General features: G+C 46.6%; 1 protein-coding gene across 1 annotated transcript in view; it reads left to right on the top strand.

The window, feature by feature from the left end:
• The window catches only part of LOC115331332 (proclotting enzyme), a 51,686-nt gene extending 26,791 nt beyond the window's left edge, over positions 1-24,895 (top strand). The window contains exons 3-7 of the mRNA XM_040218285.3: positions 2,015-2,133; positions 10,085-10,357; positions 12,736-12,746; positions 15,058-15,203; positions 24,695-24,895. Coding sequence (XP_040074219.1) covers positions 2,015-2,133; positions 10,085-10,357; positions 12,736-12,746; positions 15,058-15,203; positions 24,695-24,850 — 705 coding nt within the window. The 3' untranslated portion in view covers positions 24,851-24,895. The remainder of the gene's footprint in view (positions 1-2,014; positions 2,134-10,084; positions 10,358-12,735; positions 12,747-15,057; positions 15,204-24,694) is intronic.
• The last annotated feature ends 2,538 nt before the right edge of the window (positions 24,896-27,433 follow it).

The following is a 27,433-nucleotide window of genomic DNA, read 5'->3' as shown; positions in this document are numbered from 1 at the left end:
CCTTGCAGAATCTTGTGTCTGGTAATTTGCTTTTAAGGCTGAACGGAGTGTAGATCCTGCTGGCTTTATTGAGCTGCAGTGACCTAGACTGGGGTTCCCCCAATCTCCTTATGTGCCCATTGTGGCTTAACGTTTACTCCGAAGTTTGTTCAAGGGCGTTTCTTTCATCTCCTTCCAAATGCGCATATAACTTCATCCTCAAAATTAAAAAAAAAGAACAGCTTTCCGCTAAATGGAGCCATTTATGTCGGTGACAGTTCAAGAACGAAGTGGAAGCTCCTCCCACCCCTTTCAACTTTAGTGGAACGAACGGTGGAGAGGAGACGACCTCCTCTCCACCGTTCGCTCGGCTGAAGTGGAAAGGGGTGGGAGGAGCTTCCACTTCGTTCTTGACCTGTCACCGACTAAAGTGAATTTTGATTCTAGATTCTTGGACCATCCTGAACTCAATGCATCGAAAACGGTTTGAACTGATGCAGAAGGGGGCAGGAGAAGGGAGTTTAGAAGCGGTTTTGTGGACACCCTGTGTTTCCTGTTTCCTAGTGATCCTCGCCTTTGACTGAGAGGATAAAGTACTTGCCGGCTTCTGTCCCCGAATGCGATGTTTCTTCTGAGCCTGCACGTGTATCGTTTACTCGCCTATTCACCAACAAGTCTGGCTGCCTGATCAACGTTTAGATCAGCTCTTACGGATATGCAATCCCAGACAACGTGCCAAGTCCCCCAAATCGTAGCGGGTAATATTACGAACTTATTGCGGAATGCGTCATGAGCCGAGCCTGCCGCCAAACTAAAGCACAGCAGGTAATATGTCTACAATACGTCAGTCCCGTTTGTTCCCGAAATATTTTGGCGCGCATTATGTTGTAAATACCGAATTATTTAAGAGTAAACTTCAGTTGCAGCAACTAGGGAGCTTCTTCAAAGTAATAAAGACCACAGATAAATGCGATTTTCAGAGAAGTCATCAAAAATGGAGAACGCCTTTTTGACTTTCAATTCTTATATTGCCCGCTCGCAAAGCTTGCCAAGTATCTTCGAATATAATTCAATGTCTTTTTCAAAGTATTTGTACTCTACTCAACATAGTTCATTCTAAAAGTAACTCGAATACTACTCTAAATACATTACCGAATGGGTTGTGGCATCTAATCTTAAATACGTATGTTGAGTTTTGTGACAACACTAAAATTTACCACTCGCGCAACAGGAGCAAGCCTGGAAATGCGAAAACGCGATCGCGCGTTTTTTTCGTTTCTTATCATCTGCGCCTTCGTACCGCCAGCCTTGCGCCTGTTGCACAAGCAGTAGCTTTAGCGCACCATGCACCCCGCTAAAGCTAAGGCGGAGGTGCTTTTCGCCTTTTAATATACACTAATAAACCCGGTAAACTAAACCTTGAGCCGGTTCTATAAGAATTAAGGCCCGTTCACACTCTTGCGACCGAGTGCGACCGAGTACGACTGAGAGAGACGAGTTCTCTTAGAACTTGTTAAATGTTTTTAAAATAAGAGAACAAACTGGCATTATGGCGCCATCTATGCGCTGACCCTGGAACTGCATTTCACAAGAGCGAAGGTTTTGCGGGATTTCCGAGGTCAAATGTGCGTAATACCCATAGAAAGGCTCGTTTATAACATTGACAAAAGTTTTTCGAGCCAAGAAAGAAAGGAGAATGCGCGAGAAATAAAAAAAAATATGCCGGACCGCCGAGTTTACACTGCTTCTCAATATATGGCGCCAGTGTGTTTTCTGGTTTAAGAAGTTTTAAGGAACCCAGGTTTAAGAGGTCGCAAGAGTGTGAACGGGCCTTTAAAGAAAAAAAAAAAAAAAAAAAAAAAAAAAAACTCCGAATAGAAGTTGAAGTTGAAAAACAGAAGCCTCACTCACGGGAAGAAAAACTTTATCAAAAATTCTATTTTGCGTTTACCCGAAAAATACTCGGCACTGAATCCTGTAATTTTTTACGAATAAACCTGTCAGCGAATACGCCTGCCTCCTTGTATGCGTGCAGGCGGCCATATATCTCCAGGAGAGCGGCAAGGAGAAGAAAGTAATCTGCGGGGGTGCCCTCATATCTCCGAGGTACATCATCACGACGGCTCAATGCGTCGCCGGCAGTCGAGGAACGCCGTAAGTCCTAAGTGCCTTCATGTGTAGGGTGGTGACGGCAGAATCCCTGTCTGGGGAGCGAAGCGTTATAGGTATGAGCGTTACTGGTAACGCGCTACTTTTTTCAGAAACTGATGTCCTCGTTAGATCCCAAAACAACACAGAAGTAGAGTAGTTTCGTTACTATTTTATGGTACTGTTTATCAAATTAAGTTGCTCGATGATTTTGACTAAAATTAATAACGTTTTCGGTCTTTTTGAATAGTTAACGCACATCGGGGCCGCGCTACATTCTAAAACTTCGCGAAACGAAAAAAAAAATTGCCAAATCTATCTTCAAAAATTTTAATGCTGTCAAAGCCTGTAACTGCGCCGTTGCGGTACCACATACTGAAGTTTAAAGTACTGCAAAAGTAAACTTCGTTAGATTTGGAAGTAACGATAACGGTATTTCTTCACATTTTCTGGACGGTAACGAATCTTAGTAACGCGTTAATTTTTGACAAACGTGCGAGTAACGCTATTTCGTTACTTTTTGGTAACGGCCACAACGCTTTGTCAGACCATATATCTATTATAATGCGCTATCATGGACGTAGCTGGCATCGGAAAGCACTTTGGTGTCGTCTGCTTTGTGCCTAGTAGACGACCAAGTTGGGGTGTGATCGCCCACTGGAAAAGCGAGCCCCCCGCCCTGCGCATCTGTGTTGCATGCTCATGCTCCGCGCATGCGCAGCCGTTTCCACGATAACACGTCAAAGGTACAGCTGGCACAGCTGTACCTTTGACAGCTGTCCCAGCTGTCAATTTTAAAACAGCGCACTAGCTGGCGCTAGTGCGCTGTTTTAAATTAAAGCAGACCGCAACCAGTCTGAAGTTGACGTCCGATAATGCATTCGTACATTCTAAAAAAAAAAAAAAAAAAAAAAAACCGCGCGTCAACTTTCCCGCACAACACTCAGAGAGCCAATCACCGCAGCTTACGGAGGCGGCTCAGCGAATGACGATGCCAAAACATATGTTTAAACCAAAAAGCGCAGTCTGAGTTGTGACATTAAGCAATGCAAAGCGTCACGCTTGTATTGCTTAATGTAACAACTCAGACTGCGTTTTTTGGTCTAAACTTATGTTTCGGCATCGTCATTTGCTGAGCTGCCTCCGTAAGCTGCGGTGATTGGATCTCAGAGTGTTGTGCGGGAAAGTTGACGAACGGGCTTTTTTTAGAGTGTATGAGAAAAAAGTGGGCACATCTTTTCTCTGCGCTTGATTATGAAGGCAAGTGTTAGAAAGAACTTTTACGGAATAAATTACTTGGAGCATTCCTGACTCACGTATACAAAAATACTGATCATTTATGTGGTTTATCATTCAACGTCATGTCATTTAAAACGGTAACGAAATTGTCTCATACGTGCATTTATGTACACTTTTTGACACTATAAGCGCGAACACAGTATCGGCGCTTTTAAGCAAGGGTGGGAGGTTGGGGGGGAGGCAGAAGTTATTCTGCCTTCATCTTGTCAGTTACTGTACTAACACCATAATACAAAAAAAAAATAACAAAGAAAAAAAAAATAAGGCAGAGAGATTTAAGGCTCTGTTATACTCCGACGTAACGCGTGCGGCAGGTGCGAGCGCGTCACAGCGACGTTTCGTCGGCGAAAACCCGACGCTCTATACTCCGGCGTCGTGGCGTAACCGACGCGACCGGCGGCGTTCGACGCAGCCTGACCGCCTCGACGCCAAAATGGAGCATGCCGTATTCGGCGCCGGCCGCGCCAGCGACGCCGGACCAGGATGCATCACGCGCTGGCTCCCGGTAGCCCTCGCGGCGAATACGAGCAATAGCAGGCGACGGGAGCACCACTCCGTGCGGCGTCATGTTTGAAGAATCAGACGTCTCGGTCGTCGAGAAGCTGATCGAGGGAATTCGTCCTCACCCGTGTGTCTACGACACGAGGAAGCTTGACTACCGTAGACCGTGCGCTTGTCAAAGATGTACCGCCATGTACATTGGCCGCCTACGCTTGCGGGGCAGGCGATGCACCAACAGTGCAAGGGCGAGTTTTCGTCGTGCAAGGTACGTCCACGCCATCGTTCGAACTTGGCGCTCAAGAAGCGCGACAATTCTCGTCTGCTATTCGAAACGAAAAGGAACCGGAAATGGCGCACTCTCGCAGGAAACGCGCCTTCGGAGCCAGATTCTGCTGCGCATGCACCGCGCTGGCGGCTCACCGACGCGCGCCGCGAAGTCGCGAGGGCCGCCGGAGTATAAAAAGGGCGAATTTTTGACCCGCGCGGCGTGACTGACGTGACGTAGCCGACTTCGGCCAGCGTTCGCTTGTGCGCGCGTTACGTCGGAGTATAACAGAGCCTTTAGGACTGCTCACGTGTAGGAATCCGGAAGTATTCCTACACAAAGCGCATTCCTACAAGGAGCGCGCTACGTCTTTCTTTTTCACACAGCGCTCGGCGGTGACATCACGCTCCCCCATTGCGCAGGCGCGGCGAACCCCGCCTGCTTCACGAAGGCTTTCGTGACGAAGCATCTGCGTTGCTGTGCTTTTCTTTGTGTTTTATTTCTGAGGCGCGTGCTTGATGACGGCAATTTAGGTGCCGTTTCGCTCAGCCAATGGGAATTTAGGCGCCGTTACACTCAGTCAATTGGACTTTAGGGGCCGTTTTACGGTGTTACAGACAACGCCGGCTTCGGTCCACGGGAGCGTTAATGCTTCCGCATTAAAAGTCAACTTCAATCTATGGTGCAAGGCAAGACGACTTGAACTTGAAGTTGGAGCTCCTAGTGGTTTTGTTGCTCTTCATCAGCTACATTCTGCACGTTCTTCTACAATGCCTTCTGAAACCAGAGGCTCCACGATGGCCGCAACTATACACTGTTAGCAAAAATAACACGCCCAGACGTGTAAACCGTTGTCCCATAGCGGACACGTCGAAACGTGTTCGTTTTACACGAGGCCATCTGTGTTTTTCGTCTACACATGAGGTGCTGTGTAAACTTAACACGCTACACCGTGTCTGCCTTCCGCAAAACCGTTTCGAGCGTGTTCCTTATGAAGCATGGCGGCCAGCGGCCGAGAACAGGCGAGAGACGAGCCCAGCGAGCCGCGCGCCTTTCAGCCGAATTGAAAGCACACAGGGCGCGTTAGTTCTCGTTCGATGTCTTTTATACACAGTAAAGTCTCCAAGCGGCGGACGTAGCTACTTGCAAAGGTACGTACGTGTGTTGTCGGCGGTCGGCGGCGTCAATAGCTTCAACGAGCCGCTAGACAAAAAAATAAAAAAACGAATGCCGAACTCACATGGATAAATAACTTGAGCAAACTATTTAGAATCGGGCGGTAACTTGCGCCACCTATCGAGATTTCTAGCAGCCTGTTTTTAAAAAAAAGACGAGTCTGTTAACACTGGGAACGACCACGGCCACACAGCAACCCTACATACAACGCAGGCAACACAGCACACAGCTACACGGCACCGACATATACACAAACACAACAACCGACACAACGCCCGACACTTCCTACTCGATATCCATTTCTCCCCGCGGCGCATATAACCTTGACATCTGCGGGTGAGCTCCTTGGTCACTGACCATTACATAGTTATAGAAGAATACACAAAACACGGCGCAATGGACAGCCGTGTGTTAGAACTGTTTGCATTTAAAAAGTATGGAGGCAAAATCTATAATGCTAGTCCGTTGCAATAAATAATGATATGTTAATAATAAATCTTAAACCGGTGATGAAAAAGTTCAAATTTTTGTTATTTTCTTGCTTGACCAGTGTTATGAGCAGTCCGATTAGCATGAATCAGATAGAAAAACAAATTATTGGGATTTTGTCATTACGTATACAATAATAAATGAAAATGATCCTTGCGCAAAGCATTTTTTATATATTTTTGTGAAGGACATCCGGACATCCGCCCAACACTTCACTTCCGCTAGTTGCAGCAGTTGCATTACGGGAGCAGACGCCTTCACTTTTGGGGCGTTTTGATGCAGTTTGTTGTCGTATGTCGTGTCGGTGTCGAGAAGAGCGGTGGGGCTTGGGAGTTTGTGACCGGTGTTATTCGTGAACACTGGTGTGGGGCGCTGATGCGTCTTTTTTTATACTGCCACCACCCCGAACTTTGAAGATACACGGGCCCGTAGCAGTGTTTTATGCTGAATCGCGAGCTCCTTCTCTGTTGACGTCGCCTTCCTGGTACCACTCGTGGATACTGCAAGCGTTTAAACAGTGTGCACCGTCTCGCCTACATCCCCGGTGACGTACTCGACCTGTTGAAACTTATTGCTTCCGTCATTTCAGAGTACGCAAGGCAGTTTATTTGTTTATTGAAATAACCCCACAGCGCCCGTGAGGGCATTATAGCGGGGGAGGGGCAAATACAAAATGAACATGACGCCAAAGAACACTTAAATTGCCTAAACAGTCAAAACTCAAAATGTGACTTACCAGGAGAAATCAACATGAAAATAAAGACAAACGTAAACCCAAACCAGCGTAAAACTAGACACTGCACTCGTGAATATATATAGAAAAAGCTGAAGTTTGTAGAAATAACAGGTTTTAAGAATCTGACAATGCCTGATAAAATTGATAGCTTACGCTTGTTGAGACGATCTCTTCAGGTAAATTGTTCCAGTTGAGTATTGTACAAGGAAAAAATGAGTATTTGTAAATGTCTGTTCTGCTGGAAAAAGACCTAATTTTTCTACTATGATCCAGGCGCCGAGAGATAAAGTGAGGTGGAAGTAAATAACGCATCTTGTCAATTCCACACTGATCGTAATATATGCTGTGAAGGAGTTTCAGGCGGAAGCATTTACGACGATTCAGTAGAGGCTGCCAGTTAAGATCGCGTTTCATGGCAGTTACACTTTGACCACGCGAGTATGCATTAAGGACAAATCTGGCGGCTCTGTTTTGTATCAGTTCTATACTATTTATCAAGTACTGCTGGTGGGGATCCCAAACTTCTGAAGCGTACTCTAGAAGTTATCTCGTTGTTCTGGTTTCGGTTATAAAAGCAAGGCAAAACGCTCGTAGTTCCCGCCCTCAGTACACGTTGGACATCTTCCACACTTTGACACCGGATAACTGAATGAACGATGATTTACATTCACTTCCGAGGTTACTCTCGCCGCTTCCTCACCGTTGAGCAGCAGGATGAGCTGGCGACAAGCCGCGGATGAAAGGCTGGAGCATCAACAGCCCAAGCGCACTCGGTGCCGATGCGGGCGACGGGGGTTTCTGTCAACCGGGAGGCCAGCACAAACCGTGACCATTCCAGCTCTTCGTCATGACACGGTGTTGCAGAGAGCAGGGTAAAATACAGCTACACGGATCACCGAAGCAAACGACTGCTATCTTAAATCTTGGCTTGTGATTGCGCCTTTGTAGTAGATCATCTTATTCGTTTTGCTGGAGAGACGCAAACGACGGGCGTAACAAAATCGCTTGCATATTCCGCATATCTCACAAAAGCATTTACCCTGTCACCTTGCGAAAAGCGCGAAACACGGAGTCCGCACCGTCCTAAGCTTCCCGTTTTTTACCTGCTTTAGAGCAGTTTGTACCTGCTAGTATAGATATGCCTACTGAAACTGAAACAGGGCAGTGCCAGAGAGAAAGAGACAAAGTTGAGAAAGCTTGCTCGCTCTCTAATTTCTCAACTCTCAAGTGTTTGTACCATAATAAATGCACCAACGCCTCTTCCCAAAATAAAGAAAAAGCGGTCACTACGTAAGAAATGGTCTCAGTACATGCATCTGTGGGCAGGTAGGAAACCTTGCCCTTATTTATTCACGCCGCATGATTGCCGCAACAAACTCGTTGCAGGACCGAATCATACTCGAGCGGTGTGCGTCGCTATGCAAACGCAGTCCAACACGAAGCATAAAAAACGGCAGATTTAAGACAACAATCTGGAGTCCATTATTCAATTAAAACAACGTAATTTGGTTGAAAACGCCCGCTGCTTCTTACTCACGGTTTGTGTCGGGATACTTCCACAGTTCGAAACGGAACGAGGGAAGATTTACTTTTAAAAACGCTCGCTGCGTCCTCCCGGACCAGCTGGACCGGATCAGCTGACGACGACGGGACTGTACCCGTTGAACCTCCACCACGCAAATAACAATTTGCGCTCCATGTTAAAAGCGTGGTTCAAACAGACCCGGAATACACAGCACCGCAGCTCTTTTTCGCATCGCCGGGTTGCACCAAACAGAACGAGATCGCCGAAGTCAACGCCGCGCTGTCGTGAACCTTGGCTTGTGGTTGCGAACTCGTGGACCCCGTGACTCCCTTCGCTTTCAAAGCACACACGACGATTACGAATGCTACTTTCCGTCTTCCAGGAACATCACAGGGGCACTTCTCCGGTCACGTCTTCACTATGTGCTCGCAAACTCCGAAGCTCTATGCGAAGCTTCTCGCGTCCCGTCAAACCAAAACAGTAGCGGCGCCATGCGTACTTGCCAGATTTTCTCCGGTCAAACAAAAACAACGAAAGCCGACCGGCGCTTGCTTCCAGCGTACATCGGCGTTGCGCTTGCGCCGTGGCCAGATCGCCAGATCGCTTGCAGTTGAAGGTTGAAGCAAAAACGAAACCAACTGCAATGTCACGTGTCCACATCGAGGACACGCTTTTTATATCCATTTTAACTGTTTGGAACGAATAATTAGACCCATAACTTTATTTGTGGTGTCTAAGAGACTGTTATCAGGACCCCTAAACTAAATACAAACATGGGCGACATGAAGCAAGCCGCATTGCCATCGACCAGAAGATGGCGGCGAGCCCGGTAAGCGTGGGTTTCGCCAACGTCCTGCGACATGGCGCAATTGCTTTTGGTGCATATCTGTCTCCGAGACATGTTTCTTTCCGCGTCATTTGTCTCGACGGTCCTTTCTAAGTGTGTCCCCAAGCATTCCGGTGCTTCGATAGCCGGCAATGCCGCGGTCGTCGCCGGGGGCGATGCGTGTTTTCGAGGTCGGCTACACGGTTATGCGTGTATGACCGAACTAAAACACGTTTTTTACAACCTCGCATGATTTCTGAACGAATTATTCGTTACTCATCGTGTAAATTTATGGTAATTTGTGTAAATGGCGTGTTTTTCACCCCAAATATTCGCCAAATACACGGGACTTGCTAACAGTGTAGCATTAAAAAAATCAAACATCGCTTAAGGAGCTGTCTTAGCGTTTTGCGGAGGACTTCTCACGCTTGATAAACACCCCTTATGCTGCATACGAACTGGCGTTCAAAGCGCAACGACTAAGCGAAGGCGCTCATTTTCATCATCAAGTGCGCGTGAAACTGCACTGATCCTTCAAACAACCACGTTCGCAAATGCTTCGCGAACGCGGTTCAACCGCCTGTGTGAATGAGGCATTAGAGTGACCCAACGACACACATTGATACAGTGAGTAGACAAATGCAGCCAGCCTTTCCGGTCACCCGCTATCCTTCCCCCATCCCCCCAAGTCAGAGAAAGCAAAACCGTCGTCTTCTAGCGCAAAGGGAGCAGTGGTCAGGGCCTGGCGTTCGGGTGGCGAACGCAGCGTCGTCTGCTACTCGTAGCAATGACTGCCTTACCCTTACTGCGACATTCTGAAATACACCGGTTTTATGTGATCGAGGACTTAAAACTTCGAGAAGGTGGTGACGAAATATGTCAAAGGAACTTTAGTTTTGTTTACTAACAATATCAGATGTCTTCCAACTAATGAAGAAATCGCAGCCGAGTAGCAGTTGCGGAGACGAAGCTTCGTCGTTCACGTGATCAATTTCTCTCACCGCGCGTCATCTTTTCCTCTCCTTCACTTCTGCTCTGTAGAGCGAAATTCGTCCAGTACTTGGAGAGCTAGCGAAGCAAAGTTAAGTCTGACGCTCTAGTCCGACCGAATAAACTTGGAGGCATCCTATTTCTGTGCAGGCGTCCGGTGGGGCTGTTCAGCGTGCGTCTGGGCGACGTTGACTTGCGTTCGACTGATGGCGACACGCATGCAATCGACGTGGACGTGGAGACTATTCACAGACATCCCCGCTACAATGGGAGAACGTACAACAACAATGTAGCCCTGCTAGAGCTGAGTAAGGAGGTACCCTTCAGCCAGTTCGTGAGGCCCATATGCCTGCCCCTTGGGGAAATCTCCATGATGAACGTGACTGGTATCCAGGCTTTCGTCGTTGGCTGGGAACACAGCCCGTATGGTGAGTTTCCTCCTGTTATTTTTGCGGTTCAAGTAAATAAATATAAACATTTTCAGAGCTTGTGCGAAAGAAAAAAGAAATGATAGGTAACCTGTTCAATGTGTCCACCGATTAACTTCGTGGGGAAGTAAACCTTGTAAATGGTTGTAAAACTAAATAAGCTAGAAGCTCCGGAAAGCTATAAACAATTACTTATCAATTTTACCTATTTTAAAATACCATGTGCACTAATGCGACCCATATTCCATAATCTTATATGACAATATGAAGAAAGCACATGACGTATTATCTGATTTTTTCTCGATGAAAAACTCAAGGACAAGTTAAGATTTGGTCATGGTTGTCTAACATACTTTTTTTGCCAGATTGCACATAAAGGACATTGTTTTATCCACCTTTCTTCAATAGTTTTCTAATTCAATATATCTAATTCAAATAGATGTGGGGCGCAGAGCAACGGTAGTTAATTTTTTTTATAAGGCAATGAAGATTGTCTCGAACCACTAAAATTTGTGAAGTTCGCTAATTAAACTATTATATTTTTAAATTCTTCTTCATGTTGGTTCTTCGTATTATGTATTGGATTATGGATAGTATCGGGGCATATATAGTTCTCTCAGTAGAAAACCTCGAAGCCACTGGCTCAGGTTGCCTTCGTAATGAATAAATAATGCTCAGGCGCAGCGAGAAATTATTTAAACATTTGTGTTACAGTTCTGACTCGCACTGCATCTTTGAACATTTATGTGCATCTCTTGGACATTGTGCAGACTCATATACCAAATATATTGACCATAAAAAAAAAAAACAAAAAAAAAACAACTGCAAAGCGGTGAAGAAGAAAAAAAAAAACCAATAATGAGTTCTTCCGAACGTCGTACATCGTCCTACAATTATTAAGCACAAACATATTTTAAACTAGAGGAACCACCTATTCATCATTCGTGCCAAAAAGTACCCGTTTAGCTCTATGTTTTGACGCAACTGGTGTTGATACGTGATGTAGTCGTTATCTCTTTCCGACTATATAGTTCGGCTTTCTACTATATAAAATCTACAGCGTTTTCGGGTCTGAGCTTAGGACATTAGCGAGTTTTAGTAGACCGCGTTTCCCGCTCCGCTCAGCCCCTCCGCTACCCGGAACTCTACAGCCAAGGCCATCGGCGCGCAGGCGCAGTGGCGGTTTCATCGTAGCGGAGCTAGCGGAGGGGGAAATACGGTCTACTAAAACTCCCTATTGACCGCTTAGGACGTCCGGGGCGTGGCTTATGACGTTAACGCGTCTTGCTTTGTGATTCGTTCTCCGGCCTTTTTTTGGTGCATGCCTTTGTCTCTTTAACTTCAAAGGATAATGCGATGCTTGGGTCTAGCCACGCGCTATATTTTAGAGCGCAGCTTTTAGCCACCCGTTCCCGGCTTGAGCGGCGTCAGCGTCGCCGTCGCCGTCGGTGTCGCCGTCGGCGTAACCGCGCGGTGCATTGTGGGTAAATTTCCCCGCTAAATCTAGCGGAAAAATTTCCCCGCTAAATCTAGCGGAAAAATTTACCCGCTAGATCTAGCGGAAAAGTTTTCCCACTAGATCTAGCGAAAAAACTTCCCCGCTAAATCTAGCGGAAACATTTCACCGCTAATTCTAGCGGAAAATTTCCCCGCTAAGTCTAGCGGAAAAATTTCCCCGCTAAACCTAGCTGAAAAATTTCCCTGCTAGATCTAGCGGGAAAATTTCCCCGCTAAATCTAGCGGAAACTTCCCCGCTAAATCTAGCGGAAAAATTTCCCCGCTAAATCTAGCGAAAAAAACTTCCCCGATAAATCTAGCGGAAAAATTTCCCCGCTAGATTTAGCGGGGAATTTTTTCCCGCTATTTAGCGGGGAAATTTTTCCGCTAGATTTAGCGGGAATATTTTCCGCTAGATTTAGCGGGGAAATTTTTCCGCTAGATCTAGCGGGGAAATTTTTCCGCTAAATTAAGCGGGGAAATTTTTCCGCTAGATTTATCGGGGAAGTTTTGGTCACGCAAACCTGGGTGTCACGTGACCTGGGGAGTCACGTGACTCCTCCCCCGAGGTCACGTGACACCTCCAGGTCACGTGACCCCTCCCAAGGTCACGTGACTTCGGGGGGGCACGTGATTCCCCCTCCACGTGGACCCCCCTCCCCGATGTCACGTGACCCAAACAAGGTCACGTGCCCTCGAGGGGGGGGTCACGTGACCCTTTTTCCTATGCCACGTGACCCCCCCCCCCCCGAGAAACCCTGGCCCTCAGTACCCTTCCCTCCTCCTCCTCAAGAGCTGCGCTTCAATTCGGCGTTACAGGGAGTGGTAAATGGCTTTCACTTTTTTTTTTAGGCTGTCCGCTACTGTCCCGTTTAGAACAAATGCTTGTCCTCGATTGTTACACTGTACGGCAGCCATAGATTCCACACATTCCTCCCATGTATAGTTGACCGGAATCTTCCTTGCCCAACATTCGGTTGCCTTAATATGACCAGGGCAATATGCTTTTCCGGGTGAATTTTTCAAGTAATTCTTTTGGTGTTTTTATACAAGTGTATTCTAGACTGAATTTTTTCTTAAATATATAAAACTGAAAAAAAAATTTTTTTCAGGTGGCTCGGTATGATTTTTTGTCTGAATGACTTCCTTTCCTGTCTCTCCTAATTTTTCTTATTTCAAAATTTCTCACCCAGTCTCAGGTGTTTGAACAAAATGGTTAGCTCAGTTAGTAAAGCGCTCCACTGGAAATGGACAGGTCACTGGTTCGATACCAGGACCAGGCGGATTTTTTCGGTCGCGCACCAGTAGCTGTGTGTGGATATTTGTGCTTCCCCACTTTTGTCCCCCGTATCTCCTTCTCAAGGTAATATTATGGTCATTCTTGTCCAACTGTTTGCAGCTTTGCATTATTTCCATTAGCATCAGAAAAATTTGTCGTTTTGAAAATCCGAAGTCATCGAAAACGTAACGCCGACTTTTCCAATTACTTTTCTTCGCAATGAATAGAATAATCTAATTGAATACTTTTTAAGCGAGAGTAGTTGTAATTGTTATCGATCGCTTTTTTGAGTAACGTGTACAATAAAAGACTGGGCGTACCCTGATTAAATTTCATAACGCGGCATTAATATTGCGCAAATCGTTTTTTTTCGGAGGAAGGTAATTTTATACATTCTTTTTTAATAGCCACGTTGTTTATGAAAAAATCCTGTAGGTCTACTTTCTCGTACAGCACAGGAATAGTGAATCACCGCGATCAGCAGAAAACTAGAATCGATTTACTGGACAGGAGATAAAGCCTTTGCTCGATATTGCTATCTGCTCAGATCGCATTTTAGCGGAGAATCGTGTTCTCGACCTGGTTATTCGCTGCGTGTTTGTTATGCAAAACGCAATGATTGTGTGTATTTGTGTTCTGTAGGCAAGTAGACGCTAGGGACTTGTTCATAAGAAGCGCCGCTATTACTCTTGCAAATAGGGAATACGTGTCTTATATGGACACTAAAAAATGCTTTTATGGAGTTCCGTGCACATTTAGGACGTAATATGATTATCTTTGACGACAAATACTGTGACAGCTAGCTATAAATGCCTGGCACTACGCAACATGATGACGTCGAACGTCGGTAACCACCATGCTGGTGGTTGACTCGACGGCCCTTCGCAGCGAGCAATGGTAAAATGCGCCGCGCTCTGTTGTAACAATTAATACGTATCCCGATGATCGTTTTGTCGGCATGTCCAGCGAGACAGAGTAGCCGTCAAGTTAGAGAATGTACGAGAGGCAAGAAAGGAACGCGGCCGCGGATTACTGAGTTTGCGGGACGCATTTCACAGCGGAGAGACGGCACTTTTCTACCGTTGTTTACGTTCGCGCACGCCTTTGCATCGGCTTTTGCCCGTTCCTGGTGTAGATGCCCATTGCCTTTAGTTACATCACGCTGTTTTCACGCTTCGAGCGCACCTATACGGTGCTCCCGGCCGAAAACGGGCGAGTGTCGAGCCGCGAGCTTGGCCAGACGGCGATCGGTCGCGGCGGACCCCATGTGCAAGCTCGCCGAGACGCCGCCGCCGGGGCATCTGTTTTTGCCGTTCGCGAGACGGTAACCTTTGCAAGAAGCGAAAGTATGCACGCCGAGCCGGTTAGAAAACATCGTTATATAAAACCTGAGACAATGAGATTTGTCTTGTCCGTTATTTTAGTTATTCTTCTCTCGGGGTTTATAGATTTGACGGTAACATTGCGCTATTTACCAGTATTTCGCACAATTATACCAATTTTTCTACGAGTGACTCCTAGAGCCGTTTGTCAAAATTTTAAGCAAGCAATGAAGTCTTTTTTTTTAGACATGACAGTTTTTTGTTTTAAAACTTTGTCGGCGGCATATTGAAACTTGCTGCTCGTAGCGCAATCGCACTAATGCCGCAAAATTTCGCAGGTACTGGCTAAACGTCACCATCATAAACACCGCACGTTCTTCCAAGTTCACATTTAACAAAGCTAGATACCTTTGTTGAAAATACGGTGCATGTCCGGGCAGTTAGCGCATCCTCCGCCTTGGTAAGCGCATCCGCGCACCAGCATGGTGCAGCGCACCGTCCTTCTCTAGCGTGACGTCACATGCAAGGCATGTATAGGAGCCCTATACCGGCAATTATAGTAAATTCTAGCGGAATGTCTTTGATTTTGCGACGCAGACGAACGAAGCAGAAACCAGTTGCAAGTAGGCCTTGTGACCATCTGGGAAGATGCCGAGTGCCAGGAGGTGTACAGAAGCTTCGCAATTGACCAGAAGACCCAGCTGTGCGCAGGAGACCAGCGGAGTGGGCCGGGCCCGTGTCCGGTAAGCTACGCCTTAGCAGCCTCTCACATCGTTTTCTCTGATCCCTGAGAGAGTAAAAACGGCAGGGTGTGCTGTTCGAACCCCCGGCCTCTAGCACGCGCTCGATGTCCTCCGCCCGTGCTTCGGCTGCGCGCGCGCGCTCGAGGCGCTCGAGATTTTGATGCGTTGTCGAAAGTGTACGAAGCTCGCGCTTAAAGGATCTATAAAACGACCTTTTTACTTTTGCCAAATAACTTTAAACAAAGACGACGGCACGAGTGTTTCTGATGTCTTGAGGGTGCCACCACAACATCGGCGCACGAGTAGATGTATCTTCCCTTCTAGGATGTGGTGGGTAAAGGCCCGTTCACACACCTGCGTTCGGAGCAACCACTTTGCTTACGAACGAATGCAACCGCTGCGACTTCAACGACAACTGTGCGCGACGTGTATACACAATAGATGTGTAAAGGCTGGTTCAGACATCTGAAATAAACCCGTTATCCACGACGTCGTCCGTTGTGACCGGAACGACCGGAGCTCTCGCTTTGCGCCGCGCGTACTCCTGCAACCACTGCAACAAGTGTAGCGGGTCGGCAGCACGGCGACCGCCTCTCCGCCGCCGTCAGCTGTTTCAGCGGTGCCTCTATAAAGAAGGGGACGCGCTGCCACTCACTTGCGTAACAGAAAATAGACAGACCGTCTTCTATGACCTCAAGCTTTATTTATATTTTCCAGGATACGCTTGCAAGGTAGTGCGTTAAAAAAATTTAAAAGAAATGCAGTACGCTGTCTTCCACGGTCACGACTGTAATTAACGCCTTTGCCAACAATACAAATCTCGCCACACGCCTTTTCTACGATTATGAAAGTCGATGTAATCTTAGCAGCAATATAGCAACGCAGAAATTTGCCTTCGTAATCAGATAGACGTTCCGAGCGTTCAGGATTGCTAACACTAATCACCTTTCTCGGGTGATGAAAACGCGTGAAAATTCGCACCCTTTATACGGTACATTATCTTACACCATGTACGGTACGCACCAGTAACACTTTGAACTTGAGCACACGCATGAAATGTGCCAAAAAAGAAGTCCGGGCGATTTTTGAGGACACAAATGCTAAGAAAGCACCTCTGTAGTCGAAGTAAACAAACACGACGGCACGGGTGTTTCTGCTTTCTTGAGAGTGCCGCCACGAGATCGCCGCACGAGTAGGTGGATCTTCTCTTCTAGTACGTGCTGGGTTATCATAACGACACGCGGCGAAAATTCACAGTCAAGGATAGCGCTTTTACGGGGATCGATGAGCTTCCACCACGCTTTCCACGTCGACGATTACCACCGACGATATCTTTGCAGATAGAAGGAGCCCGGCACGACCGGCATGCAACGCGCGCGACCGAGCTCTCCTCGACCGGTGATTGGTCTGTCGTTGCGGTCGTTCCCGAACGTAGCGAAAAAGTTCAGCATGGCCAGTGCTATGCCTGTCAGCTTCTCTCCAAGAGGTGTTCATGCCCAATGCCAGTGTTGCCATATGGTCCCATCAAAAAAACCACCGAACGGCGTGAAGGTATAGCCCAAATATAGCCAAAGCCGTAAAAATGATATAGCCAAAATAGCCAAAACTAAAAGCAATGATTTTTAAGTCGCATATTGAAAATATTTCCTGTACATACAAAACACGTTACATTCTCGTTTTCAACCCTGAAATACGCCAATTCTTTCGTATATTATGTCACCTGTACACTAAACAAAATGCTTTGGGAGGATGAATATTTGCACAACACTGACCCTTCTTTGGCAGGTTTTCGAAAATGCGAAACACACAAAACGGCTTCATTGGGAAGTACGAAACATGTGATCATAAAAAAGAAACAGAATACAGCAGCAGAACTGTCAGAACACAAGGAGTTTCAAACTAGAACCCCAATATCTATAATCCTTACCAATATTCCACCCGTCTTTTTTTCTTTGTGTAGAATATGAGTGGCCCCCATTCCGGTTCACGCTATTTCTGATTGTCTTGTCCTTTCTTAGGGTGGGTGACGACTAGAAGGTAGTCAATTGTTTAGAGGTGAAGCTGCGGACTTCTCATCTTTAGCAGATTGAGTGCCTAATGATTTTCACAGGGGGCACTAAAGCAGTATTTGGAGAGTTGAGTCTACGTCCGGACAGAGCCATATGCGTCCGGGTTGAAGACGCGCTACCGGCCCTGTGGTAATAGTGCAATCTGGTTTGCTGTACTGCGCTGTGGGAAGACCGCTTGAACTCTGCAAGCATTGCTTCACTACGCGTAGTGAAAACCCCGAAGTTTGTTAAAGTTTGAAGCCTTTCTCCTTCCTCTCTCTCCTCTCAAATAGCCAGAAGAGCAACAATTCTTTTCGAAACTGATTAGAAGTTCGAAAATGAACTAGTCGAACCTGAGGTCGGCAAAAGTTCGCCGCATTCTTAGAAATTTCGATGCTAACTAGAAAAAAAAAGTAGCCCAATTTGGCTATATATAGCCCAATCTGGCAACACTACGGGCCGATGCTTCACCTCACGCCTTAGCACGTACAGCTCTGTCCCCCTCCGGCTTCTGGTCGGAGGGGGAGGGGGACAGAGCCGGACGGGTATTAGCCCCGAGAGCGAACACAAGCGTCGCTGCGGTCGCCGCGCCCTGATTGGGTGAGGTGTACCGTGACGTCAGGCGGAGGACTCCGCTCCGCGAGCTCGCATCGGCTCGCATTCCAGCACCGGTTTCCTGGTTTGGCGTTGTGTGCCGCAAGCTCTTCGAAGAGCTGGACTTCGTTTAGCCGATGTGCAAGACGTTGAGTTAGGCCGATATTGACGTGCTTCCGTACATTTTATAAGCCTGCTTGTCCCTTTTACCTTTAAACTTGGGTTACAAATCCCGAAAGCTATCGGCGGAGGCAATTCCGCCGATGAACCTCGACTCTGCGCTGCCACTCTGCATGCGCTGGTTCGCAGATGTATTCAAGGCCCTGCGTCTGATGATCCTTGAAGTGCTCGTGGAACAGGGTTGTTTTACATAAATGTAGCTTCTTCGTGAATTAATTATATAGTTTATACACGTGTGAAAGCATATTTCTTAGAGGATGCACAACTACTGGAAATTGGTTTGTGTGGTAGCAGCAAAAACGGCTGAATTGCCCCCAGTTGCCTATATGATATGTATTGAACTGCCCAAAATGTGCACAGCAATAGTGCCGCAATTTGGAATGTTTATACTTTTTCCTGACATTCTTTATTCCAGCCTTGGGTATTCGGAAAATACACCATTTAGTATGGAAAAATTGTCATTTCCAATCAAACGAGACACTGCTGCAGGTCCCCAAGGCTTCCTCAGCCTTCAAAATACGGCTGGGCTCTCTGACAACAGAGGAAAACAGGAGTAAACGGAAGCATTCGAACGTCTGTCTAGTGGTAGATGCAGCACTAGTGGCAGAAAATGTGGAGTCTGTGAAGGGCGACACTCTGCGTGAGAAAAGCTTCTGATATTTTAGCTTCAGGACAATTCGATTTAAGTAAAATCTCAATTTTAGGGCTTAAGGGACTAATAACGAGCTAGACACCTTCGCTTACATTTGTTATACATTACTTGAGGGTTGATATAAACAAGTCCACAGATACCGCCCGTGTAGTCCATTTGAATACTATTCGAATCCAGCAAAGGTCAAATGCGAGCAATGCATATAATATATGTTCCTTGTTTTTCTACTTTGCCCCTGCACTTGGGCTGCCTTACTTATGATTCTCTCCCCATGGCCCAGACTGTAATTAGCATGTTGTTCGAGCAGCATGCAGCTTTTCTGTTTCGGCGATCTTGTTTAAAAACAGAGATACAAGAAATTATAGTATACATAACCTGCTAATTCATTGAGACTCTCAGCAGCATTTATTGTCCGAGATGTAAATCTATAATGATGCTCCTGCAATTGTAGCCATATCTACTTTATTTTCATATACCAGCTGTGATTCATGCGTTGCCTGCCCTGTGAACCATGCTTCAAATGTTGGTTGAAGTTTCGTCTGTAGCTACACGCCATACCTCAATAAAGGCACATATAAAAATTTACACTTCTTACAAAAAACATGCCAAAAAGAAATTAAATAGAAACAAGCGCGCCGTCAGCTAACGTCGTCACAGCCTCCACAGGGCGAGCGGAGTCGAGTCGGGGAAAACTTCTCTCCTCGCCGTGACGTCACCCCGGTTCGCCGTGAGGGGGCGCCACGCGAACTTCTCGGGGGCTAATAGACCTTTTCTTTAAAGGCGCCGCCATCTTGAAAATTGCGGCGCCGGCGGCGCCGACGACGCCGTCTAGCGGCTTAGAAAAAGAGATACCGGCTAGTTCTGGCAGCACAGCTATCTGGGTAGGCAACGGTGTGGGTATGGGGGGAACTTGGCTAGGCTTGGCTATGGTGGGCTGCAATAACTTGGTTGGAGCTTGTCCGGTTAAATACAGCTGGCTACTCACAGGCCATCACCTTGCCGCCTCGAGAGAAGCAGGACGAAGACGGTGGGGTGTTTTGATTGAGCTTCCACAGCGAAGTATATATGAGCAATTTAATGTAGTCAATATATATGTAGGTAAGCTCTCGACATTTGATAGCTCCATCTTCAGTGATGGCATGTAGAGTTTTTCATACCTTTCACATACCATGGGGCTTGCAGTGATAACCTAATTGGACCACCTGCACCGGGAATTAAAATCTGTCCTCTTGTCGTAGACCAAGTGGTCGTGAGCTTAAGCGTGACGTTCAGTCTGATACGAATCTCTCGCGATTCAATCTCGCAATCGACTGATTTCATAAATAAGGATTCTTTGGGAAAATGCGAAGCTCGATAACATTGTAGCCACACTCGCGCTGCAGCTTCTTGTGCTCATGGCACACTTTCTGCTATTGTTCTTATGCCTTTTGAAATTATTTATTCATCCGACGACCACGCAGTGGTAGCCAGACAACCATAGATATTCTGAAATTGCAGCACAGTAAAAAGGAGCACTCGAAACTAACTCATGCACGACGTCCGTTTTTAAGCCTTTTCGCCCATATCCTTGGCGGTTGCATACCCTGTGTCAGCGGGCAATCTAAAAATGCACCAGGTCGAGGGTACGTCAGTTACTGGCTGGTTTGAGGTTATGCGAAAAAGGTCTATAACCGGACCCGGATGACACTTTCATCCTTGCACCATATTGTTCGCGCTGCGCTCGCCAGCACGTGGTCACGCGGTCGCGAGCGGATGAGTTCTCGCTGCTCACGGATGGCTCTAGAGAGAGAGCTTTACCGGAACCGAGCGCGACCCCCCATTGACGTCACAGCGCTCGAGACTCGGAAGATGGTGAAGGTGTTGAGAGGTGCCGAAAAGCTTAATCTTTGTCCATTTTTAAATTAAAACTAGGACATGCCGGCAAAAGCGTTTTTTTTTTGTTCTTTACTTCAGAAAGGTCGAGACACCAACTCCCAAATTATTTAAGCAAAGCACTGAAACTGTTGCACAGCTCCTCTAACCTATATATAAACGACATCGTTAACATTTCACAGCCGGCAAAATGTATTATTACGCTGGAGACACAAGTACATTTTTATCCGCTGAAAATATGGACATAGCAATGTAATTCTTAGAAAGCTAGAAAGTTTGTCTACTTCAAACAACCATTTAGTAAACAAAATGAAAACAAAAGTCACGTTTTTAAGCCCCCCAAAACAGGGATGTTAACGTTCCCAGTGATATAATTCTTCATTCTTCCCCTATCGAAATAGTACGCACGTTCAAGACTCGCATCTGTCAATACGTCCTGCTAACACATCCATTTGTTCGGAGCAGTTTTCCATATTTGGCATGCTTTGGCTTTCTTTTTTTTTTTTAGGAACAAACTGGCTTTTGTACTCAAAAAATAACTTCGAAAACGTGTGCATTTTTACAGTGAACTGAATAGTACCAGATCTTGTTTTTGCTTTTCTTCTTCGGCCCCGCTCCCCGCTCCAGCTCGCTCCCCCCCCCCCCCCCCCCCCCCCCCCCCCCGCCCAGGGGTGCCTCGTTCTCTATGCTATAGTTTATAGTCACCGTACGCATATAGGCCTATGGCATGGATTAAGCTCCTGCCATTGTTAAAGTACGGCTATCCTCATCTTTGGTTGATAGCGCGTGACACTACCTATTTGTTTGCCGAGGCTTTTATTGTCATTAGCCCGAGCACTGGACTCGGCCTCATGACCATCGAGTACGTCATTGTGTCATATGACTCATGGTGTGAATCTGTGATGTCACGTGACGTCGCGGGGTCAACAGCGGTTTTGGATCTAATGAAGTTCTGACGTAGCTTGACGTCAAGGCGTCACGTAATACCCCGACTTGACGCAGTGAGTCACGTGACCACGTCGCGTGACATCCCGGAGCCACGTGACGTCACGCCACTTGAGAGCTGGTCTCGGCCTTGTGACGTCAGGTGACCACGTCGCACGATACCACGTGACACGTGACGTCACACGATTGTCCTGCGCCAATACAAAAACGCCATTAAATTTCACAATCTCTCACACATAGCAACTCGGTATGTGACGATTCGAACAATAACATAAAAATACAGCTGCCAATTTTTTATGCTCAAGTATTCAAGTTCCGGTAATAAAGAAAGAAAAATAATCGTGAATAATTTTGAACAGGTTACCGTTTAATTTATTTCCTGCTCAGTTCCAAGATGACGTCGACAATTTTGGTTCGGTTCACTCGCGGTTCGACTAAAAATAACGGTTCGTTTCCGGTTTTCGGTTTGGTGCGGTATCGATTCGACGCCCGGGTTGAGACTGCATTTGTTTTACATATAGACCGTTTTATCGTGAGTAGCGCCATTTTGAGAGCGAGAGAGAAAAGGGGAAAGGACTACCGGCGCTTTCCCCCTTTCTGATTGTGTAGAAAGAGTAAAAGTCCCGGATGAGAGGCTTGGCCGGTGTTGGGTGTCTGCTGTGCCCCTACTTCTTTCGGGCTTTCTTTTCTGTTTTAGACTCGCAAACCTAATTAGAGCCACGGGCTTCGATGGCAACAGTGCCCCGGTCATCGGGACACCATTGCTCGGTCATAGGGTGCACGAATAACGACAGAAAGCGTCGAATACTGCCCAAGGATCTAGTAGCTTGCATGGAATTCGGCAAGGCACGTGCGGCTGCAATATTTTGAAGCTCCACCGCTTTCCGCGTGACTGGAAATGATGAAGCATTCATAAATTTTTGCTTGCAATAGGCTCATTTCAACGCAGCCGTTTTTAGTAATGAACAAGCGATACACGGAATGGGAACCTCAATTAACTTTTGTAAACACCCGCAGCTGCTACATATCGTTTTGCTGCGCTGCTTTTATCTTGCGTGTCCGTGTTCTCATATTTCATTGTGAAGGAACGACGAAGACGTTCTAGATGTGCTTATATCGAACCGCAGAAAGCGTCAAAGCAGCCACGACTTATTTTACTATTTGATGCAACATTTTGAGTACTAACCTCCAATTTCTATCACTGACACGTTCGCTGCCACTGTTCCCCCCGTTGCCGCACTGGCGGATGCCATGACTCGAACAAAGAAACGTACACACTGGGCTCGAAGACGCAGATCGCAACACACGAGTCGTACCCTGGAGCGACTATCCAGCGCTTCAAAGCGCCAAATCAACGGAAACAACCCAAAAACCCACCAGTGGCACTCCAAGGAGCGGTTTTGCCGGCTCTCTGGTGTCGCGCAGGGGATCGCTATTCAGGAAAACCGATAGAACTACCTTTTCAACAATTTCTAGCCTCACCCGGCGGCGGAAATAAGCCTTCAACTTGAAGCTTGAATATGCATCATCAATCTGGGACTCTCATATTAACTCCATTATTCTTCAAATAGAAGCCATTCAAAACCGTTCCGCGCGTTTCATCTTCTCAAATTACTTTCGAACTGCCAGTGTCACTTCCATGAAATCTGATCTTAAGTTACCCGATCTTTCATTGCGTCGTAAACTATCTCGTCTTTGTCTCTTTCATAAGGTTCACCATTTCAATTCTCTACTCAGTGACTCTCTCTTTCTGCCACCATCGTACATTTCTTCCCGCAGCGACCATCAGTTCAAGGTTGGCGTCCCAAGCAGCCGCACCAATTCACTCGTTCATTCCCAAAACCTGCACAGACTGGAACCAACTCCCCGCCTCCATCGCTTCAATCACTGACACCGACCGTTTCAAAAGTGCCATTTGCAACCATTTTTTGTAATTTCCCTGCTGTGTTTATGTTCATGTTGTATTTTTTTTTCTTCACCACTCCTCTCTGTAATGCTTCGGCCTTGAGAGTAAATAAAGGAAATGAAATGAAATGAATCAAAGTGTTGTAAATGATGAAATCGAGTCAGTCACCACTGCAAATTATCAATATTAAGATAAATTCAGTTACAAAATTTTACAAGCTGAAACAGCAATTATCACGAGAAAACTGGCACGCACGTTGCGAGCGTACCCCATGTTCATCGGCGGTGCAGCGTTCGGTGCGCGCTCCATTCACAAGCTGTTCCGAGCACATTCGAGAAAATGGTGTTGAGGAAATGTCTTTTCGGTTTACGGACGCAACCCACTGCCGCCAAGACCGGGGTCATGTGGAAAGCGATGGAGCTTAAAGACATTGCAGCCGCTCTCGCCTTGCCGGATTTTTTGCAAGCTACATAGGTCCTCGGACAGTATTCGACGCTTTCTGTTGTCATTCGTGCACCCTATGACCGAACAATGGTGTCCCGATGACCGGGGAACTGTTGCCATCGAAGCCCGTTACTCTAATTAAGTTTGCGAGTTCAAAACAAAAAAGAAAGCGCGAACGAAGTTGGGGGGCACAGCAGACACCCAACATCGGCCAAGCCTCTCATCCCCGGGGACTTTCACTCTTTCTACACAATTAGCAAGGGGGAAAGCTATGGTAGCCCTTTCCCCTTTTCTCTCCCGCCCTCTTTCAGTAAAACGGTCTATATGAGGGCAGAGACAGAGGGAGAGGATGAAATGAGAGGTCGCGGGACGTCAGAACACCGAGCTCTGCTTGGAATGATTAGACAGAAAGCTGTCTGCCTTTGTCTCCGGTGCACTCGTCGAACCCGTTCGAGCGCGAACGCCAAATGCCGGGCGCCGTAGTTGCGTTCGACACCTGCGCTACCTCATGGGCACTCGTAGCAGACTGTCGTAGTTGAGCCTTCGTAACCGTACCATTTTGGGGAGGTTGGGGGCAGTCACGTGATAAAGATAATTCCGTGACCTCCCGAGCAGCTTTATTTCTTAATTTTGCCTTTGTTTTGATCTAGTAATTATCTTTTCCTGTCGTTTGCTTTTGCCAATTGATCTTTTGTTGTCGTAAAGATCGTAAAAGCGCGTTTGGTATCGAGTGCCTGCGGCGAATGAAACGTGCCCATTTTTATAGTAGGTAGGGCGCCGAAGCACATACTAGGTTATAGCCTTGCGGTTTTCATTGTCATGCTTCCTTTCTTCCTTCTTCTGAAATCAGATTAGCGTTGGCGGACCACTGCTGCATCGTCTTGATGGTCGATACTACCTGCTGGGCCTGGCCTCCTTTGGATATCCCTGCGGCTATACAACACATCCGGATATTTACACCAGGATCACCGGCCACCTAGACTGGATTCAAGGGATTCTCAACTAAAAAGCCCGCTTAACCTCAACATCGCATCAAAAATAAGGTAATGTGTGGCGTTTTCCACACTCGGAAACTCGCTTGAGGCTGCCTTTGGTCGTCAAATGAATTTGCAACAAAACGTTCCAAGTAATAAAGATGTCCGAGCAATCGCGACACGCCAAAGACAACTGGTGTCCTCACTGATCTGAAATTTGCTTGGTACCTATGTGGTACTAATATATGGTGGTCAAATCAATAACATTTATTGTTACTGGCAGAATAAGAACGGCAGGTTTTTTTTTCAGTGGCTCCGCTCCAGTGCGAGCTTCCTATCTTCCCAGACGTTCGAAAAGATGCCCTGCCGTTTTTATTTTGTCTGTGACTAAAGAGCTTTGCAAAAAGAGCTTTCTAACTGCCGCCATTTTGCAACTCGAGCAACCCCCATCAGCCAGAAATTTATTTCACTTGCCTGAGCTGTGGGACCTCTGTCAGCACGACTTCCCACCTGCATTGTGCATTGGGAGTTCGTCGTTTTTTTTTATGAAGTTTTTACTTCATTTGCCTATTGAGGATGCTTACCCTTTTTGTGTTATCTTCCATTGCGAGAGCCATGGGAATGCCAAGGCTCGCAGACTGCACCGCGCGTATGCCCACGGCACGGCCTTGCGCACCGCTCGCGGCCCGCGCATGTGCAGAAATGAGTCGCCTTTTCAACAAAGGTACGTAATTTTCGACATGCCAAGTTGAAACAACGTGTTCACGCGAATCTACTATATTGTTGAGCGAGTAAGCGCAGAAGTTGTCGGCGTCGGTGCGATCGCGCTACGAGGAGAAAGTGTTAATGTGCGGCGGCAAAGATCCACTATCGTTGTCAGTTGACGAGACCGTGACCGATACAAGCGCTTATCCAAAGTAGAATAGTGGGTTGAAGGATTATTTTGTCGGCAAGTCAAGCTTTATTACGCGGGAGCAGTTCAAGGCCCACAAATCACTAGAATCGCACCACTATTTTACGATTGGCTGAATTCAAGAGCCGCAACAGTAAGTCCTTCTAAGCAGCGATGTTGTCGTGATTGGCAATCTAACCTTAACTAACTTGCCTGTTCCGGGTTGTTCTAGAAGATCTGTCAGGGGTTCACTGGAGGTTGTAGGGTGACTCCCCTAATGAAAAGTATCATTTGTATGAGAAATGTTTGTGTCCAATAAACACATATGAATCATACAAAATATATAAGAACAGATAAGAACCATACAAGAGCCATATAAGAACTATATAAAAACATAAAATAACCATATAAAAAGCACGTAAGAAGTTTCTTACAAGTTTATTTCATGCTTCTATTTTCTTGTACATCTTATATAGTTTTTATGTAGTTCATATGGTTCTTGTGTTCTTATATATCTTGCATGATTCATATGTGTTTATAAAACACAAGAAATTTCTCATACAAATATCTTTTTCACTAGGGTTGGGCATTCCGTAAAACAAAGTTGGTGGGGAGGGGGGGAAAAGGACAAAAAGGGCGGCGGAGGCGGCGGCGGCTAGTTTTGTGCACGTAAGCAGACTTTCAGATGCGCGAGTAGGTTCGACCGGTACACCGGGAGCCACTCGTTGCACATCAGAACATCTGCATGCAGTATCTATGTTAAGGGTTGCTAAATGTAGTAAAATCTTTCTCTTCAGTACTTTGTAGATGAGCCACTCTCAAAGTACAAGGGAAGCTTGCCTGCAGCCATGGATAGTGAAGCTGGACAGTGAAGTTGTTGTTGCCCATTGTACCTGTATGGCTGGTCTCGGGGAGGACGTGCTCTCCTATTGGTGCAATCCTGTTCTACCTTCAAGGCGGCGGTGAAGCACAGAGAGCTGCTAACTTGCACTGAACAAGACAATGAGTGGCTTCCAGCATACTGCAAGAACCTGACATGCGTTCCGATAGTGAAAGTTGACTTCTCGTCTGCAGTAGTTCAGAAAAGGCAAATGGATGAGGGAAAGCCACCAAGAACTGTAGCACTCCGCCAACAGAGACCGGCCCCATTGAGACCAACCGAGGAACAGTGAAACAAGTTTTTAGATGAGGCTCAAGCATCAAAATTAAGGCCAGCTTTCCTTTCGCTTGTTGATGGTTATGCAGAGTCCTACGTACCGACAGCCGCGAAGTAAAAGTCCGCACTTCTGTGCACTTTGTTCAGGGACTGTGTAGCACCATCACGGGAAGAAGTCTCCGAAGAATGCGTCAAGTTGGCAAGCGACATCAGAGTTGAACAAGCATGATCCGTGGGAATGTGTTATTAGCGACGTTTTCCTAATTTTTCTCTTTTTGTGGAGGTTCTCCACCTTATCGATGACTGCATCATAGGCGAAAGCGGCCTGCTCCACATCAATCGAAGACCCCTCACCAAGCCTGGTGCAGACAAACTTCCTAAATAAATACAAACTGATTACAGATTCGCAATTTGGTTTTAGGAAGCATCGTTCAACGGAGGCCGTTTTACTTGTGCAGAAAGAGTTTATCTTGCAAAGTTTTGAAGAAAGAAAAATGTTTTTGGGAGTTCTTGTGGATTTTACGAAAGCGTTTGATTGCCTTGATCACGAAATTGTACTAAAACAAT

This window comes from Ixodes scapularis, unplaced genomic scaffold (assembly GCF_016920785.2).
Source record: "Ixodes scapularis isolate PalLabHiFi unplaced genomic scaffold, ASM1692078v2 PGA_scaffold0__279_contigs__length_252992795, whole genome shotgun sequence".
Lineage (NCBI taxonomy): Eukaryota > Metazoa > Arthropoda > Arachnida > Ixodida > Ixodidae > Ixodes > Ixodes scapularis.
The sequence above is the reverse complement of the archived record's forward strand: the minus strand, read 5'-3'. Positions and strand labels throughout refer to the sequence as shown.